At 41.4% G+C, this 19,206-nt stretch overlaps 1 protein-coding gene across 3 annotated transcripts in view; it reads right to left on the minus strand.

Annotated features, from left to right (window-relative positions):
• Nucleotides 1–5,762: 5,762 nt before the first annotated feature.
• PHACTR2 (phosphatase and actin regulator 2) overlaps nt 5,763–19,206 on the minus strand; it is a 345,447-nt gene continuing 332,003 nt past the window's right edge. For all 3 annotated transcript variants that reach the window (XM_063917469.1, XM_063917468.1, XM_063917470.1), the window contains 2 exons: nt 7,593–7,669; nt 5,763–6,328 (listed from right to left, as the gene is read on the minus strand). In XM_063917469.1, coding sequence (XP_063773539.1) covers nt 6,313–6,328; nt 7,593–7,669 — 93 coding nt within the window. In that variant the 3' untranslated portion in view covers nt 5,763–6,312. The remainder of the gene's footprint in view (nt 6,329–7,592; nt 7,670–19,206) is intronic.

Consider the following 19,206-nt stretch of genomic DNA (forward strand, 5'->3'; position numbering starts at 1 on the left):
GCATATAAAAAAATGATAATACATTTCTGTCTTTCAGGTTACACCAGTGGAAAATATATATTATATAATACATATATGCATATTGTGTTACAGTACAGATAAAGAACAAATAATATTCTTTGCTATTTAACCAGTGTACATTTCCAGTTATTTACACTCACAGAAAATACTCTGTGCATCCTACATATAGCAATGAATCACTTATTCACTACAAATCAAAATATCTTCATCTACTGATTACAGCTGCCACGCTAAATACAACCTTCATAACACATCCACAACGAAAACCACAAGATACCTTCCTGTATACATGGTTTAAGGCAAATATTGCAATATATCTTAAAGAGACACCAGAAAGACTTATCCTGATGCGGTCATTCTTTTGCATTTACATATATAAATATAGACCATGCTATACAATTCATTATTGACATCTATGTAAAAGATATACATTGCTGTATAAAGCATTACTAAGCATGACCAATTAGCTAAGCTGTCTTTACTTGTAGACCCATCCAGTACGACCATCTAAGCAGTAGCTGATTTATTTATCAACTTCCTTCTTAAATCTCCTAGAGACAAAAGCCAGCTACAGACTAGAGCAGCGGGCAATTGTCCCGATGGTCAGCAGAGATTGGCAGTACACATATGGAGGACAGAACGACATATTGTTCGGCCCTTAATTTACTCTGCACTGGGTCGCTAGCAATAAAATGACGGCCCTGCAGCATAGCCGACTGGAAGATGTCATCAACGACTTGCGGGAGCGTGCAATCATGCGTACACACTGCATGATGTAGATGATTTGTAGTTACAAAACGTGCAGGTGTGTGTCCAGCTAAAAGCAATCTACAGACCTTGCAACTGTGGACGTTGGTATTGCAAAAAAGGCATAGAAATAGTAAGGGAGTACTGCCAAAAAAAAAAAAAAAATCTCAATTGACCTGTGTGATTGGACTTTAAGATTATAGTATTTCAGACATCCAAACTGAAATATATAATGTCTTCCGCCTTTTATCTGAATTATTTTATCCTAATGAATTTCAACTTTTTAATCTCTCATGGAATTCTGTCTATATCCAGAAGCGCAACTAGGCAGGGGGGAGTAAAGGGCGGCATATGCCGTAACAGAGGAGCAGGGGATGAATACAAGCAGTGTTGGCCTGCTTCAGTGAGAAAAGCCACCACCACTGAGAGAGGCTGGACACTCTCTTTAAACCAAACCCTAGGGGCGGATCTAGGGGCGGTGGTGCAGCTCTGTGATGGAGCCTGGACAACTAGAAGAGGAAACCGCAGTGACAACAGATGGCCGCAAGGCACCATCTGTCTGCCCACAGTTGGTGCAGATGCTGTGCGGGTGAGTTCTGGTGTCTGGGACCTCTCCTATGCCGGCTATTATCTTGTACTACTTCCGCTCTGGTGACTGACCTGTCCGCACACACATTAGATCCTGATATCTGCTACAGTCGTCGGGACACCTGTGGTGACTGACCAGTGGTCTCTACATGGTGCTACGGGTGACCAAATTACTGTCCTAGGTGATAAAAATCCTAGTTTCAGCCCTGCTATATCTAAAATGGAATGTACTTGAATTCAAAGCATCTAGTGCAACCAAAAACCACTGCCAATTATTTATTAAAACTATGTCTTCACCATTGAGATATGGTTAAAATGTTCACATATCTAAAAAAAAATTAAATAGAAAGACTTAAAAAAAAATGTAGAAAATTCTTAAATTAAAAAAGTGGCATGTTTAGATCCGATCATATAAACAAATACAACAGCTCAAATTCTAAAAGTAGAATTTTTATTGCCAAAAGAAGAATGTTAAAAATGATCTAGGTGCAGTAAAATTCCAAAACAAAAATTACGTGTGGATAATGACGTCAGTACCACCAATTTAGCTATAGCTCGTGCCTGAAAAATCACAATAATTTCAACATTATTGTCCCTTAAAAACACTTGGCTTTAAGATATTGGCTATGCCAAGATATTAAGATAACTTACTGTATATTCATTGCAGAAATGCACTTCTAAAACATTATAGATTTGCTGTTGCAATATTTATTAAACAGTACTTTTTGGGATCACTTAGGGCTTGTTTCTATTAGGGGCAATATGCAGGACATGCTCCCCTACATAGTTCCTAAATTGTGCATTTTAGTTTGCAGTCAAGTAGGGGTGCAAACTCTGTATGTACAGAATTTGTACACACTGCACATCTCTCAAACACTGCGTCCAAACAGAGCAACTTTGCATCACTCCTAATGGAATTGATCTCTTAATCTGTACATTGGTGAATTTTACAGGATGCTATTGTTGTATGTTTTGGCACACAAATTATTAACCATAGCACATACAGTATCTTGATAAATATAACAGAACATATGGCAAACCTACAGAATTTAGTATATTAAGTAAACATTAATTTCTAAAATTGCACGAATTTGTAATTCTAAAATGTAATGGAGATTGGTTTGGGGCTATTACATTTAAAGATATAATATCTAACTTAAATATTTCTACCTTGGCTTCCAAAAGTGCCCTAGCATTTATAGGCCCTACACACTGGCCGACATCACTCAAAGATATGAATGATCTCATTCATTAATGAACGAGATAACGTTCATATCTTTCAGTGTGGAGGCACCAATGGTGAACGATGCGCGGCCCCGCGCTCGTTCATCGCTGGTGCCCCATCGGCTGTGCATGCAGGCCAATATGGACGATCTCGTCCATATTTGCCTGCACTGCTACGGAGCCGGGTGAAGGGGTGAGTGAAGAAACTTCACTCCCCCCGTCACTGCCCCCCCGCCGCCGGGTCGCCCGTGTCCGCTGTCGGGCAGCTCGGCCAATGTGTAGGGCCCTTTACATAACACTGCAAATTTACCACTCTAACTTCATTGAAAAGCTTCACATGTTTTATAGCCACTTAAACAGTTTTTCAGATGATTTTTAAAACATTTCAAGCCATTGTACAATACAAAAATTAGTACAGTATACAAGCCACATGTGATATACCGTAATGGTGTACCTTTGTACAGAGCTTTAAAAAGTAATTACCTATTAATTCAAAAAGAGGGTGTAATATTTTATTGGGAATGCCTGTAAAGCTCACACAAAGCTGAAACTCTATATACCTGGTTAAAATAAAAATCACTGAACATTTTATTCCATTTGGATGAATCTCTTAGAGAAGATACTTTGATTTTATACTACGTCCACAACTCACAGTCCTTTGTCTATAAATGATGCTAATGCTTAGCAAAACTGCATTGCCTCTCATATTTTAGGACATAGGATTTTATTGTCCTCTGCCAATACAAGAAAGAATCTCTACATACAAGTATTAGAGCAAATTGTACATTAATACTGAATAATTTATGCATTTTAACAGTAAGACAAAAGTGAAGCACTACGGTCAATCATAGTTTGCAGTTAACAGAGCTGATTTGGCCCATATTTACTATGGCAACAGTTGCAATAGTATAAGACTGGCAATATGTTAATAGTATGGTGTGGTTACAACATCATCTGGCACTGAGAGATGGGATAATGGAGTAACCTGTTCATTTACAATACAGAGTACACATTATTGAGGAGTTCCATGGCCATATAATGATGAGTGTTATTACACAAGTCACTGCTGTCTGTGCCGATGTCAGGCATAGGGGTGCATTCATTCTTATAATACACTCTGACGTAATGACATAACCCATCATTTATATACGGGTATTATTTGTAGGAGTGCATACACATATATATTAGCATATTGTGTATTATATAGTTATTACATCATTACCCCCACATTAAGTTGTCTACAAAGCATCATTTTTTGGTATTACAAATCCCAATCCAAAACAATAAATTTTATATTTCATATGGCAATAAATGCTGCAACACAATTTCCATGTTTCGCAACCATGGCTCATTGAGTTACATTTTGTAACCTATGAAAACTGCATTTCAAAAAGTAAGGCTAGCAGAATAACTAAGATCAGCAGTGAAAAGAGAGGAGTTTACATATCCTTAGGGCCAAATTGAATAAGCCGCTGCACGGCAGCTGCCAGGTTAAGTGTCTGCGACAGGCGGCACTTAAAGCGGATTTCTGTTTGGCCAGCGGTAAGATGGGCTTTGGGTTCTCCCCACAGCTGCCCACAAGTGGTTAACCCATAGCTCCAGGCACTTACTCCGAAACCCATGGCTTACTGTTTGAGAAACCAGACTGCTAATTGGATAAGTTCAGGCGTGAAACCTTGAAGCTGCAACAACACAGAAAGTACTGCAGCTACTAGAATTCTCCCCAAAGCACTAGCTGTATATCTTGGGATCAATGATAATGGCTAAGAACTCAATATCAAAAACAAGTTTTGCTTTTAACTTGATAAAATCCAAAGAGTGGTGACAAAATGATAGTCTTAAATATAAAAAGGAAGCTCAAAGGAGAACTGAATTTTACCAAAACAGATGTATTATATAAAACACATTTGCTAATATGGATGTACCACACTGCTGAACTTTATCAGGTTTGAAAGCCCAGTGATGGAAAGTGATTCACTCTTGGAGCTTCAGACCTGATGAGGTCATGGGTATGATGTAAAAATGTGTTCTTGTTGCTGTCTGGCTGACCGTCTAAGGCTGTAAGATGTAGACAGAAAAACAATTATGGGAGCTATTTAAATTTACTTTTAAAACCATATTTGTGTTTACTTGCCCATTTTCTTCACTACATATAGGATGCTGCAGATAGTAGACAGGATAAATAAATATGTATGTACATTAAGTATTAAGACATTTTAGAAGTAGATCATTCAGATAAAGTTAAATTCCAAACTAAAACTAATCAAAGTTCCAGCAGATAGGGGTGAATTTAAACACCCTTGGGATCAGTTATATCCAGAGAATAAAGTGTTAGTAAGGAGAAAAGTAAAACTAGATGTGACAGGTAGCCTTTTTCTGTAGTCAATATTACATTTTATACATAGTTTCCAGTGCCATGATACAAGCAATTAACTATACTCTATCCTTTAAGGAAATTAAGTGCTACTAGTTATTTAATCAGATACCTCTTTAGTGTAAACATTGCAGAACACTATGCAATGGATGCATATTATAGTTACATGGACACTCCATGTCTTTAATTCATATCTCTGCTATATTTGTCATAACATGATTGCATCAATTACTAAAGGGCCACTGTAACACAGCTGAAGAAATTAAGCCTCAAACAAGTTCTATCTATGAGGAAACATTTAGGTGATTGGAATAGGACCAGCTGTCTTGTTTCCCTAGCCACTTTATGCCTTTGGGTTTCCCTCATTAATAGGTTAGTGTTGCGTGACCATGGCCAGGGCAGCCCGTATGGTGGGCCTGGAAGTTAGAGGAGATGTGGCCATACCCACTTACTAAAATACTATGCTTTGTTGTGGCATACTTCTAGAAGGGCAATTTCATCTTTTCCATGGCTGTCCTGTGTCTCCTTCCAAGCCTCTTAGGCAATCCTGGACCCAGTTAATCAGCACCCTCCCCACCCCCCTCTCAGTGCCCCTGAGATCCATGGCCAGATTGCCAACCATCTGCACTGGAAATGTGATGGTTACGGTATCTTTCCTATGTGTTTCTGTACAAGTAATACTACGACATTTGCCAAAGGAAGTAGGTTCCTTCAGGGCCCAGGCAATTGCTCTGTATTCACTGAGGATTCAGGGTATTTTCCTAAAACATGCACCTGCTGTTTAATATATGAACAGATGAATTCAGTATACATTCCATCAATAAAGAAACACTTTATTTTCATTTTGGCTATCTTTTTTGCTATAAAAACCTTATACATAAACCCTAATTTCAGCTGTCAGCTATTACAGTGACAGCACTTAGAACAGCCATATAATTTAACAGCCAAGTTCAGATAAGTAACAAGTGATTGATAGTGCTGTTATATTTAGGCATCTAGACGTCTGCAGGAAGTATGTGATTCTAATATGATCACAAAGCTGCATGGACAACTCCGCATTCATACAATCCTTGCTGCCTGTTTTCCAAGACATTTCTTCTTTTCATCTTAGTATTTTTATAGTGCTAGGTTATTTATCCATATGTTGTAATGCCAAAAATAAGGCCCAGGGAAGATTTTCAGTTTCTGTATCTAGTATGGAAATGCACAAACAGCCATGATCTCAGTTGTTGCCCCTGTCCTCTGTGTTAATGACTGAATTGGGCTCAGAGACACATATGCGCATGCTGATAATGGAGCAGTGTTTCTACATCTCAACATGAACTTCCAGCCTGACGTGGTCAACAGTTTTCATTTCACTATGGACGGTGAAACCTATAAAAAATAATAATAATAATAATAATAATAATAATAATCATGTACAATTATAAGCTAATAATAATAAATTGCACTTAGATAGTATGACACTTCTGAACTTTAATTAGCAACAAATTCAAAATAACAACCACTCCAGCACGTTAAGCTCACAAATACGAGGGTGGTTCATTTATTATTCTCTAATTCAGTCTAATTTCCCATCAGGCCAGAGCATGTAGACAACTGCTTCCCCTCGTGACCATTAGACTGCGCCTCATATCAGTCATACTGTCCCCAACATCAGGTGTAAGATGATGGGGCTGGCGGAAAACATTGTCTAACACTGAGCTGTGTAATGTGATCCGGTTTCTGCATCTAAAGGGCACATCAGCAACTGAAATTCATTGCCAACTAGTCAAGGTGTACAGTGATAACATCATGTCACAGAAACAGGTTTGGGGCACTACCTTTTATAATGGTAGGAGAGACCTTCAAGATCAGCAGTGATGCGGCCAGTCAAGCACATCCACCATAGATGACAATTTGTGCCGCATTGAAGGTTCTGGAGGACAGATGGTTATGAGTTGAGTGATATTGCCGTCAAACTGAACATCTCAGCGGCTACTGTGCGCAACATCATGCATGAGCAATTGGGATACAGGAAAAAGTTTTCACACTGGGTACCAAAGCAACTCATAAGATGTCCAAATCCAGTAGGATGGGATTGTCTCTCGTGAACTTGACACAGTACCATGAGGGAGTGCAGTTCCTGCAGGAGTCCTATTGCCGCATGATAATGCTAATCCATCGCTAGCCATCCGCATGCATGAGTTGTTAAGGCGCTACCATTGGGAGCTACTTGACCTTCCTCTCTACAGCCCTGACCTGGCACAGAGTGATTTTCATCTATTTGGGCCACTGAAGAAGCACCTAGGTGGAAGGTTATTTGCAACCAACTGTGAAGTTCAGCAAGCTGTCATGTCCTCCTGCCATGCATTGATTTCTTCTATGCTGGGATAGATGCCTAGGTGTACCGTTGGAACAAATGCTTAGACAATTATGGGGACTATGTGGAAAAAGAATCTGTACCAAGGTCATACTATTGGTAATACATATATGTACGAGTTGAATACATTTATGCAATGAGAGGTCTTGTTACCTTATTTATTGAACCACCCTCTTATTTCCCAAATTATTCTGGAACAAACGTCTTTTGCGATTTGGTAGCAAACAAATGCTCAGCTGGTGACAGAACTTAATAGGAAAAAGAAAAGAATCTCACCGTGTAAACTGACGACTTTCTTCATGCACCTCCATTTCTGTACTTTTAAACTCATTAAGCTCTTTCCGTATGGCAGCCTGAAAAGAGGAAGAGTATTTGTATGCAGGAAATATTCGTAACAAGGTACATACTGACATGGTACATACTGATAAAAGGTATATGTCTATATCGGAAGTTTAATTGAAACATTAAGTGCACCACTTGGATGATATTTAAAGTGAGCAGTTCAACATAATTTATGTTCATATTTTACATAGTTGTAAAAAGTCCACAATTCCCAGAAACAGACTTTACAAGATAAAAACCTGATCCCTGTTCGTCAGGGCTGCCAACAGTACAGTTTATTCTGTATGTTCATTTTTGTTTTTTGGTCGGTTATCAAGCGTGGTACGTTGAGGTGTGAGCACCTACTGTGATCAGTTTGGGGTCTTTAATATCCAGAGTTTGAAACCGCCAGGGGAGCACAGTTTTCTTGCACTTTACAGAAATCCATACAGCTACGTTAATAAAGTCCTGTACAAGTTGTATTTCATTTCCTACAGAGGTGCATAGTTCTGCATAATCTCCCCACATCAGCCTGACATGACCTCACATTACTCTCTGCTGCTGGGGGATCATGTCCCCTCTTATATGAACTGTCAAGTCTGTGGTTGCAACACTTGTATCCTTCTCATTACACTGCATAGATATGTCACATGCAGCCTAATCCTCTTACATGATCACGAGCAAGGCCATCTTAACAGCATAGTAGGCCCTCGGCAAAGCAATACACTGGGGCCCCCACACACCAATTCACAGGAACCAATTACAAAAAAAATCATACCTTGCCCCTCCTGCATTTCGCGCCATCTCTCTACATACTTTCATACAATGTATATGTGTATGGCGCTGCGGACCACTTGTGGCACCATATAAATAACATTTTATAATAATAATAATAATAATAATAATAATAATAATACTACTACTACTACAGTGAATGGCTGTCAGCACTCTGATAGCTCCAGCCATCCACCAATCAGCATGCTGACAGCCTTTGTCGTTCCGATAAAAAAAAAAAAAAAAAAATCAGAGTGTGTAACACGCCTAAGAAACACAAAGTAATATCAGCTTTACAGATACAAGAATCTTCCTCTCTATTCAGAGAAGATGCTAGTTTTTTTTTAAAGTGATATTTATCTGGATTCCAACAGTGCTCAAATACAACATCCTACAGTGTAACCCAAGTACAGCCATATTTATAGTGCAAGCTTGTATGTTGCTAAGGAATTCTATTTTAGTACTGAAACTCTGATCCTTGCAGTATGTACAAGGCAAAGATCTGGGGGCAATATCTTAGAAAGCAAAAGTGCAGAACTGCAGCATAAATGTTATTGTGTTGCTTTACAGATGGGTATAATTGTATGTGAAGGGCATGGAGTCTGCAAATCAAATGGGGGTGCAAAATGTTCCCAAGAAGGGCGCTGTGCAGATTAGGAGAGTTAGGTGAGCGCATGCACCTGATTTTATTCCCACATGCAATATGAGATGTAAGGGGAAATGTTTCTGCACAATTCCAGCAAATCTGAAGGTTTTTAACGAACCTGTTGTTTTTTAAAAAAAGGCAGACTTGCCGATGCCCGCATCTCGCAGGTGATTTTACATTTCCCTCTTGGTTTTGTAATTAGAAATTTAAAGGAAGACTGATACTGTATGATGGGTTATGTATGAATGCAGTGACGTCCCCTGGTTTGTGGGCCACAAAACTATTTTTTACACATCCTCGTTGCTGGTGGAAACCAGGCATATACTTTCACATTGTATATGGGAAAGTGCATTTCTACCAATATTAGCATGTTCAAATGTATAACAGTGCATGTTGTAAGTACTGTGATTATGAACTCTAACTTGTCAAAGTCGAAAAATATAGCGACCTATGATGCCTTGTACTAACCCCATGCGCTTGCCCGCTGCACGTGCACATTCTCTCCCGTGCGTGCGCATATCTGCAGTTGCGTGACGGCGCCTCCACGGTCGTGCGCTCAGGCGCGTGGTATGTGCATTTACGGTAGAGTTTGTGTGCGTCTGGCGGGCGACTCGATCGTTACATAGTTAATCCAAATAGTATATTTTATAGGTTATGGTCCCTTTAATAATATCTGTAAGTATGTTTAGTGTAACTGGTTCATGAACAAAGGAATTCCTCTTTGCATGATACGAAGGGTCAGACAGGGTCTGAACAGTAATGTTTAGTACCTAACCGAAGAGTATTTTATTAGAAACATTCCGGTGTTGGTTAGGAAGAGATCGGTCGCTCCAGCGTATAGTTATGTTTAAAAGAAGTTTATGGACTTTAAAAGTATTTGCTGTTTTATTACACATGTGGTGTGAGTCCTGAGAATCCCTCCCAGCTGAGCATTTTGGAATAGTCACAACCCACCTGTTCAAACTAACCTATGACCTTTGGTTATAATGCGAAGACAGATTCCTGTGTCCAATGAACAATAAGATTGTGGGGCCCTTTATAGTGTACTGTACTTTGTGTATATAAGAAAAGCCAGCCTGGGCCAGCTCAGTCTACTCTCCACAAAAGGTTTTCATCAATGACTAACTAGAGAGCTGGTTCCAGGACTGCGCAGCGATCATTCCCCAGTGTGTAAGTTTTTCTCTGTGACCAACTTAATCTCTGTCTGTATTTGCCATACTCTCTCTCTCTCACTGTTATTGTTTAGGATTAAGACGCTATTGTATATTTATGTCTAGTATTCTGTATAGGTGTTTTATGTTAGTGCTGTAGTGTATAAGCTGTTAACTGTATTTTCCCTTTTACATAGCTAAACCTCGTTAGTAAAGGTGTTGGAACCTCAGCAAGGTGTCTGTGTTTCTCTAGCTAGTACAAAGGGTTTCTGAGTATCTCAATCACTCAAACAGCTTGCTTAAATATCCAGGATAACCAGTGGTATATCATTACAGTATCTCAATACTAAGACTTACAGTATAATCATACTCTGTGTTTAAGGTTTAAAAGGTTATTATCTGTGTGTACGCTCGCTGTGTGTATTCCGTACACTCAGCGCAGCGTTTGTACGTGACTTGCGTGCCACGTGCGAGGTCTTTGTACGCAAATAGCGTATGAGGTGCGTAGCACGTGCACGTGGTTTAGCGGCTATTACGGCTTGAAGGTATTAGTAAATAGCTTGTGTTAAAAGGTAGAAAACTGACTATCAATTGGGGCCTCGTCCTTCCTCCACATATCCGCACTAGCGAACACAAGCAGACTTTATCTGTCAGCAAAGGGGGAAGGTAGTATCCCTTGGTATCCGTGTTGTGGGTTGGGGATACGGTAGTGCTGACTAGATAAGCGTCTGCATCGCTACGTTGTAGGAGTGCTGGTGGAATCCGGAACCGAAGAAGGTAAGAACATTAAGCTATTGTCTTTTTAAATCTGGTTTTAATTTCTATTTGGTGCCAACTGCACACGCAGATTGGATTGCTTGTCTGTTTAAATAGGTTTAAAAGTATTTTTAATCGCTCTGCATAGCTTGATAGTTTTATTTTTAACTCAGGCCTTTAGGGGCTGGCATGGTGATTTTCGTTGTGACAAAAGAAGCCGCATGGTCTGTCCTCCATTTTGTGTAACCCTCATGGATGTGGAAGGGGGAGGAGCAGCGGCCATTTTGGGAAGGTCAATTTTTTTTTTCTGAATGGCTGATTTTTAGTTGACTCGGGAAATAATCAGCCATCCATTGTCAAAAAGAAATCACCATTTAATGAGTTTTTTAATGCATTTATTTAGTCCATATCATAATTAATTATAAATAGTTTAGATAGAGTTTAATGTAAGATAATAGTAAAATGAATATTTGATTTAGGAAATACACAAATAAAACAAAGTTGTTGGTTTTTTTTTTTCTCTTCTCTTTCTTCCTTCAAGAGCCTGTTTAACTCTGCTACTTGTGAGATGGGCCATTGAAATGCAAATGAACCTGTGTAACTGGGTTTTGTTTTTTTTTCTCTCCCAGCAGTGAAAGAAATCGCCTTCACAGATAGTTAAAAGCACATTCATATGCAAAGTAGAAGCACTGAATAAGGTCTCATAGATGTAATAGTGATTAGTACATATATGTAATATTATGTGTGTGTGTTTACATTAATGTATGTCATTAGATTAATTTAGAATTGCATTTTCATCTGTGTATTTTCACATCTCACTCTCCTGGTTGCCATTTTATCATTGATAACGTGCTGAGAAAGATGTGTTGCTATTGGTAGTTAAAAGTAAAATTAATACGTAAGGAAGTAATTTGTAAAACACGCACACGGCTTTGCCTAAGATACAAGGAAGTTCTGTGTGGTGTTCAGTAAATGATTACAGTTAAATATCATTTGCATTTATAGAAACGTGTTACTTGTGTTACTGTGGACGTGTCTGGTCTGTTTACACGTGTCCCTAACAAAGGGCGGGACAAGCGTACGCGACGCAAGGGCTTACACACGTAGCGTATATTATGCAACGGAGCGTATGGGTACGCCCACGTAATACAAATCACACGATAGTATTGTTTTAGTAGGCGATACGGAAGCAACGCGATAATAGCGCAAGTCAATCTCAGTGTCCTAAATTTTAGCGTAATAAATCCTTCTCTAGTTGTAACTCCTTTTGGGACTAGACTGCGATACTGAATGAAAGGGATTTCTGTACAGAAACGAAAGGAAAGAGTATATGAGGTGAAAGAGTGTGTGCATATATATATAAGTTTCTCATTTTTGGGTGGAACCACAGGAAATCGAGTTCTCGTGAGGTACATTCATGAAAGTGACAGCGCGGTGGCTTGGGAGGCATCCCTTGTTAAATATTGAAATAAGAGCATTAGAGTATAGCAGACCAGGAGGTCAAGGACCAGGAGGTCCAGAGACAGACCAAGAGGTCTAGGTACAGCGGACTAGGAAGTCCGCTATAGATAGAGTCAAGAAGCACAACCCCAGGAGGGTTGGTGCAATACCCATATAGGCCATCAAGCTCTGGCTGAAGGAATTCGCAGCCGTAATTTTCGATTCCGTTGGTCGTTCCGCACATAAGATTAGTTGCTTATGTGCAGTACGATTGTACCGCATGTAATTGTGTGCATTAGTTTGTAACTTGATCCAGTACCATTTGCGTACGCTAGAGGGGTCATAAATGCTATTTGTACATTCTAACGTGATTTGTGTAATTTTTTTATTTTAAGGGAGGTTTGCTGGTCACTCAGGAACTCTCCAGCAACTGATATTTACTGGGAAGGGTAAGTGCTCTTCGGATCACACCCACACGTTCCAGTAAATAGAGGTTCAGGTTGCAGGGGCCCTAGGTTGAGTACGCCAGCGCTAAGGCAGTGTGTGGGCGTATTGGTCGACGTGGGCGAGCGTGTGAAGGTACTCGGTAAACTTTAACCGTCGGCCTACCCCGGACATCTTGGTTTTTGTAAGGGTTCGCTGAAGACCCTGATTTGAAGGTCAGAGGTAGTGAAAGCAACACCTGCAAAGATGGGGGCCAGTTGTTCAGGTAGGGGGCGATCAACCTTGGTTCAGGTTGATTTAGTAAGCCGGCCAATAGGGTCGGCAAGGTATATCATGTGTGAGAAATACGGTTCACACACAGAGGTTTTGTGCGATGAATGGGAAAGAATGACTGTGCATGACGGGGAAAAGTTCCCACGGGTAGGCAGTTTTAGCCCCGAGGTGTTACAAAATCTAAGGAGAAGGATATGTCTCATTAAATCTGCAAAGAGATGGATCAAACATTATGATTATTTACAATTATAGCAACAGGAAGGTGAAATACAAAGAGGATTGGCTCAAGCGGCTGGATCTAACCCTATCAGGAAACTGATAGCCACCGCACCACCACCACCATACATAACAGGAGAGAAAGTGGTTACAGAGAATGGCACACTGGTGTATGATAAACATGCACTTAGAAACTGTATAGATGTTAAGAATAATGTAACTAAGATTGTTGATGCTAATACTAACCCGTGCAAGCTGTTCCCTGTTTTAAACTTTCCCCAGGATTGTGACCAAGAGGATGAGCCCACAACAATATCGGCACTCTCTCTAGCAGCCACCATAGCAGAAACAACAGTGGGCACGGCCCAACCAGTAAGAGCAGTATCAAAGGCCCCTAGTGGAGGGACAGGTGAGGTCGTATCAACTGGTAAGTACGGCACTGTACACTATGCAGAAATCATTACACCACATGTTGTAGAATCTACTCAGAATGATGTTATTGAACTTAATCCCGTTAGGGTAATTGCAGTCCCAAATGGGAAAACTGACACTTCAGGAGTCACTCCTGTCAGACACATCGCCATGCACTGCCCCTTTTCCCAAACGGAATTAAGATCAATGGTGTCTGAATTCCCTGATCCTAGGAAAGATCTAGTTGCAAGCCAGAAGTACATTAGAGAGCTAGGAAATACTGTGGAGCCCAATAACAAAGATTGGCGGACATTGCTGAGGGCATGTTTACCCTCCAATGTCGACTCAGCGAAATTTATAGCTGACTGTAGACTAGATGAAGAGGTACCCCTTACTGAGGAGTACAATCAAGATAATGTGAAAATAATTAATTTGCAGCTAGGAGTATATTTCCCAGCTGTTGCTAAATGGAACAAAATTTTCTCCATCAAGCAAAAAGAGGGAGAAATAGCTGCTGATTATTTTCATCGGGCACTGCAGGAAATGGCTAAGTTTACAGGGATAGAAGACATTAAGACAAATGTGAATCATAGAGAAGTAGCAGTATCTGTGTTAATGGATGGTTTAAAGGAAGTATTGAGGACAAGGGTACAGACCACCCAACCATGTTGGCGAGGTTTGTCGGTGGCTACTTTGAGAGAGGCCGCTATTGATCATGATCGGAACATCACCAGACACAGGGAGTCGCAGAGTGATAAGCTGATGGCCGTAAGTATACAGGCCCTGACCACAAGGCCAACTCAGCATAAGTCTCAGACCCCTGTGGGTAAGTCAAATGTGGTAACTTGTTATTACTGTCATAAAGAGGGACATTTTGCACGAGACTGTAGATTGAAAAATGCACAAAAATCATATCAACCCCCTAGACAACGACATGACACACGAAATTGGGATCAAGGACCGCAGAGACGGAGTTATGAGCCACACGCAGGGGAAACAAAAAGGTATCCCCCAAGAAGAGACTGGCAAGTCTCTGATAGTTCCCATTTACCCCCTTCACAGGTAATAGCTGCCAGCGCAATGCAGGGAGGTCACCACATACAATAGGGGTGGGGCCACACCTGTAGTCTGCAGCCAGTGAAATTAATTGCGAGCCTTGGAAGTGAACCCGAGGTCACAATTGATGTAGCTGGTAAATCTCTAAATTTCCTTGTAGATACGGGGGCGGCCAAGTCAGTGATAAATTCGACCGTGGGCATGAGAACCACTGGTAAAACAATTCCAGCCATGGGAGTAACAGGAGTAGTACAGCACTACCCTTTAAGCAAACCTGCAGAGATTACGATAGGGCCTTTGCATACCAAGCATTCTTTTCTGCTGGCTGCATCGGCTCCGACTAATCTCCTAGGGAGAGATTTATTGTGCAAAATGGGATGTGTCATATATTGTACTCCTGAAGGTGTGTTCTTGGACATACCCGAAAACCACGCTCAGGAAGTGCAGGATAGGCTAGACTCCCCAACAAGATTAATGTCACACACTGTTATTGTAAATAGGTGTCCGTCCAAGTTAGAGGAAATGATTTCCCAGATACCGGAATCACTTTGGACCAAGGATGGACAAGACACTGGATTAATGGCAAACGTAGCCCCAGTAGTTGTACAAGTAAAAGATGGTAGGATAGCTCCAAAAATCCCACAATACCCTCTGAAGCCAGAGGTGGAGTTAGGAGTTTACCCTGTAATAGAGCGCTTGCTACAACAGGGCATTCTGGTAAGAACGTCCAGCACTGCCAATAGTCCCATCTTCCCTGTTAAAAAGAGTGGGGGGAGGGGTTACAGATTAGTGCAGGATCTAAGAGGGATCAACAAAATAGTTGAGAGTCAATTCCCCGTAGTGCCAAATCCAGCTGTCATCCTTATGCAAATCCCTCCCACTGCCAAATTTTTCACTGTGATTGACCTCTGCTCCGCTTTCTTCTCGGTACCTCTGCACCCTTACAGTCAATACTTATTCGCGTTTACATACAGAGGAGTACAGTACACCTGGACTCGATTACCACAAGGTTTCATTAACAGTCCAAGTATTTTCTCGCAGGCCTTGCATGATTGTTTACAATCTTTTCAACCTGAGAGTGGATCAATATTAATGCAGTACGTGGATGACCTACTGCTGTGTTCAGATTCACTTGAATCGTCCCTGAGAGATACGAAACAACTCCTGTTTCATCTTTCAGACACCGGACACAAGGTTTCCAAAGATAAGTTACAATTATGCCAGACCGGGGTGAAGTATTTGGGACACTGTCTAACACAAGGACTGAGACACCTCACCGCTGATAGAATTCAAGCAATTCGTGACATGACCCTGCCACAAACCCAGCAACAGATTAGAACGTTTTTAGGAATGTGTGGGTATTGCCGTAACTGGATCCCAGGGTTTTCTATACTGGCGTTACCTTTGCAGGAGATGGTCTCATCAAGCAAACCTGATCGGATTTCGCACACAGACGAGTCTGAGATGGCATTTGAGAGACTTAAACAGTGCCTAACGCAGGCACCAGCATTAGGTATGCCAGATTATGGAAAACCCTTTGAGCTGTACGGAACAGAGAGTGCTGGGTGCGCGGCAGGTGTCTTAACCCAGAAGCATGGTGATGCCAGCAGGCCGGTAGCCTACTATAGCGCTCAGCTAGACACGGTAGCGCGATCCCTCCCCACATGCTTGCGAAGTGTTGCAGCAATAGCATTGCTAGTAAGTAAAAGCGAAGATGTAGTGCTAGGACACAACCTCACAATTCATACACCACATGCAGTGTCAGCTTTACTGAATTCTGCCCAAACCAGACACGTCTCATCAGCGCGGTTTACAAGATGGGAATTGGCGTTGATGGCCCCCGTAAACATCACCATAAAGAGATGCAGCGCATTAAATCCTGCAACATATCTCCCAGGTGTGCCTGGACAGGCACAAAGGGTGGAGGATGAGAGTGATGGTGAAGGAGGATTTAGTAAGGAAAATGACACACATGATTGTATGGAATATTTGACCCAAAATTTCACGGCAAGGCCTGACATCAGTGACAACCCACTGGAAGATGTAGATTTTACTTTCTACACTGACGGCAGTTGTCACAGACAGACGGACTCGGGAGACTTGTGTACTGGATACGCAGTTGTAGATGACCAAGGTACCATAGAAGCGAAACCCCTAGGCCCACCACACTCAGCACAAGTTGCTGAACTGGTTGCCCTAACCAGAGCATGCGAATTGGCTAAAGGCAAGTCAGCCAATATCTACACAGATTCTAGGTACGCCTTCGGAGTAGTCCATGATTTCAGGGCTCTATGGCGCCTCAGAAATTTCATGACGGCAGCTGGCACACCCGTAGCGCATGCAGCCCACATCAAAAGACTTCTAACAGCGATACAAGAACCCGACAGAGTGGCTGTTATCAAGTGTAAAGCTCACACGTATAGCCAAGACCCGATATCACTTGGTAACAGCCGAGCAGACGAAGCTGCTAAATCAGCAGCCAGTACCCCCATACAGACAGACAGCACACAACTGATGGTATTTAATACTGTAAACACACAGAAATTATATGAAATGCAAAATTTGTGTTCACCACAAGAAAAGGCAGTTTGGAGGTCAAAAGGATATGGCCAGGAGTCCTCAGGACTCTGGACAGGGTAAGCCAGTGGCACCCAGAGCATACCTTCCAAGTCTAGCGGAAGCGGCACATGGGCTGACTCATCTAGGTAAAGAAGGAATGTGTAAGTTGGTAAGAGCTTATTGGTGCGCCCCAGGATTTTCTTCTCATGCGGGTAAAAGAGCGATGACATGTCTCACCTGCTTGAGGAAGAATATCGGAAAGGCAATACCAACAGAGCCATCCCATATCCCTCCTACAGATGGCCCTTTCCAGGTAATACAAATTGATTTCATATAATTGCCACCTTGTAGAAATTTAAAGTATGTATTGGTTTGTAGTGACGTGTTCTCAAATTGGGTTGAAGCATTTCCCGCGGCCACAAATACCGCTGTGTTTACTGCAAAGAAAATTGTGCAGGAATTTGTGTGTAGGTACGGTATCCCTAGAATCATTGAGAGTGATAGGGGTACCCATTTTACAGGTGAAGTTTTTCAAGTAATGTGTAAGTTGATGGGAATTAATAGTAAGCTGCACACTCCGTACCGCCCCCAGGCGAGTGCGAAAGTGGAAAGAGTAAACAGCACTATTAAAAACAAATTAAGCAAGGTAATGGCTGAAACAGGATTGTTGTGGCCCGAAGCTTTGCCAATCGTATTATACAGCATCAGAACCACCCCCAGGTCCCCTCTTAATCTGTCTCCTTTTGAAATTCTGTTTGGTCGACAACCCCATGTTATGATTAACCCCCAGGATGATTTGAAATGTAACAATGAAGTAACTGTAAAGTATTTGGTTAAGATGAGTAAGCAATTGAGGAATCAGAATGATAATCTAAAGTTGGTGATTCCTGATTTGCCAGACAGTAATTGTCATGACATTGAACCTGGGGATTATGTAATGATACGGAATTTTCTACGCTCAGGTTGCCTTATTGACAGATGGGAAGGACCATATCAAGTCTTATTGACCAGCACGACAGCATTGAAGGTTGCAGAGAGAGAGACTTGGGTCCATTCGTCTCATTGTAAAAAGGTTGCTGACCCAGAGAGGTCCCGTGATAAAGAACAGACGGTAGAGGTTGTATCACTAGAGTGTCTGTTCCGGGAAGGTTGAGACGACACCTGAGCGCTGAGAATAATAAGACCGGAGGCGTTTGTCGAGCCAGATTTCTTTTTCCCTTTTGTTATTTTCTCCAGTTCCCATCTCCCTCCTATTTTCCTCCCCCCTTCTTATTTTTCTCCTTTTCCTCCTGTAAGATGGACTCGCCCCAAGAGACTGTGATCCAGATTTTCCTGTTGACCATGATGTTGACCAGAGCAGTCTGTTTCGGTGAGAGTACCATGGACGTCGAGAAAGGATCTGGAATGGGTTCTGATGACCAGGATGGAGGCGTAGTTTTCCAAGAGCAACATAATCACCGAGTAAAGGCGAGTATCAGAAAACGATCTGGTAGCATTGACAATAGAAGGAATTGTGAAGGATTGTTAGCTGAAGAGAACTGCATCTGTAGGCATTGTGACAATATAGTTGAGGATGGGTGCATCAAGAAATGTCAGTCCAGTTTTAATGTCCACATGGACCGGCATCCATTGAGTGACTATCACTCCTTAGTGGGTAAGGTGTTAAATCAGACAGACTGTTGGGTATGCTCTCAAGTACCTCAAGGTCATAGCAAATCAGGACTAGTACCATTCCCTTTAACTGTAGGAGAGGTACTTGAGTTAAGTGGTGGGAGGCCGGTGGACAAGAGGTTTAATATCTCTAGTCCTCCTAGTTTGAAGCTCCACCAGTATCATGTGGATA

Source organism: Pseudophryne corroboree, chromosome 4 (assembly GCF_028390025.1).
Source record: "Pseudophryne corroboree isolate aPseCor3 chromosome 4, aPseCor3.hap2, whole genome shotgun sequence".
NCBI lineage: Eukaryota > Metazoa > Chordata > Amphibia > Anura > Myobatrachidae > Pseudophryne > Pseudophryne corroboree.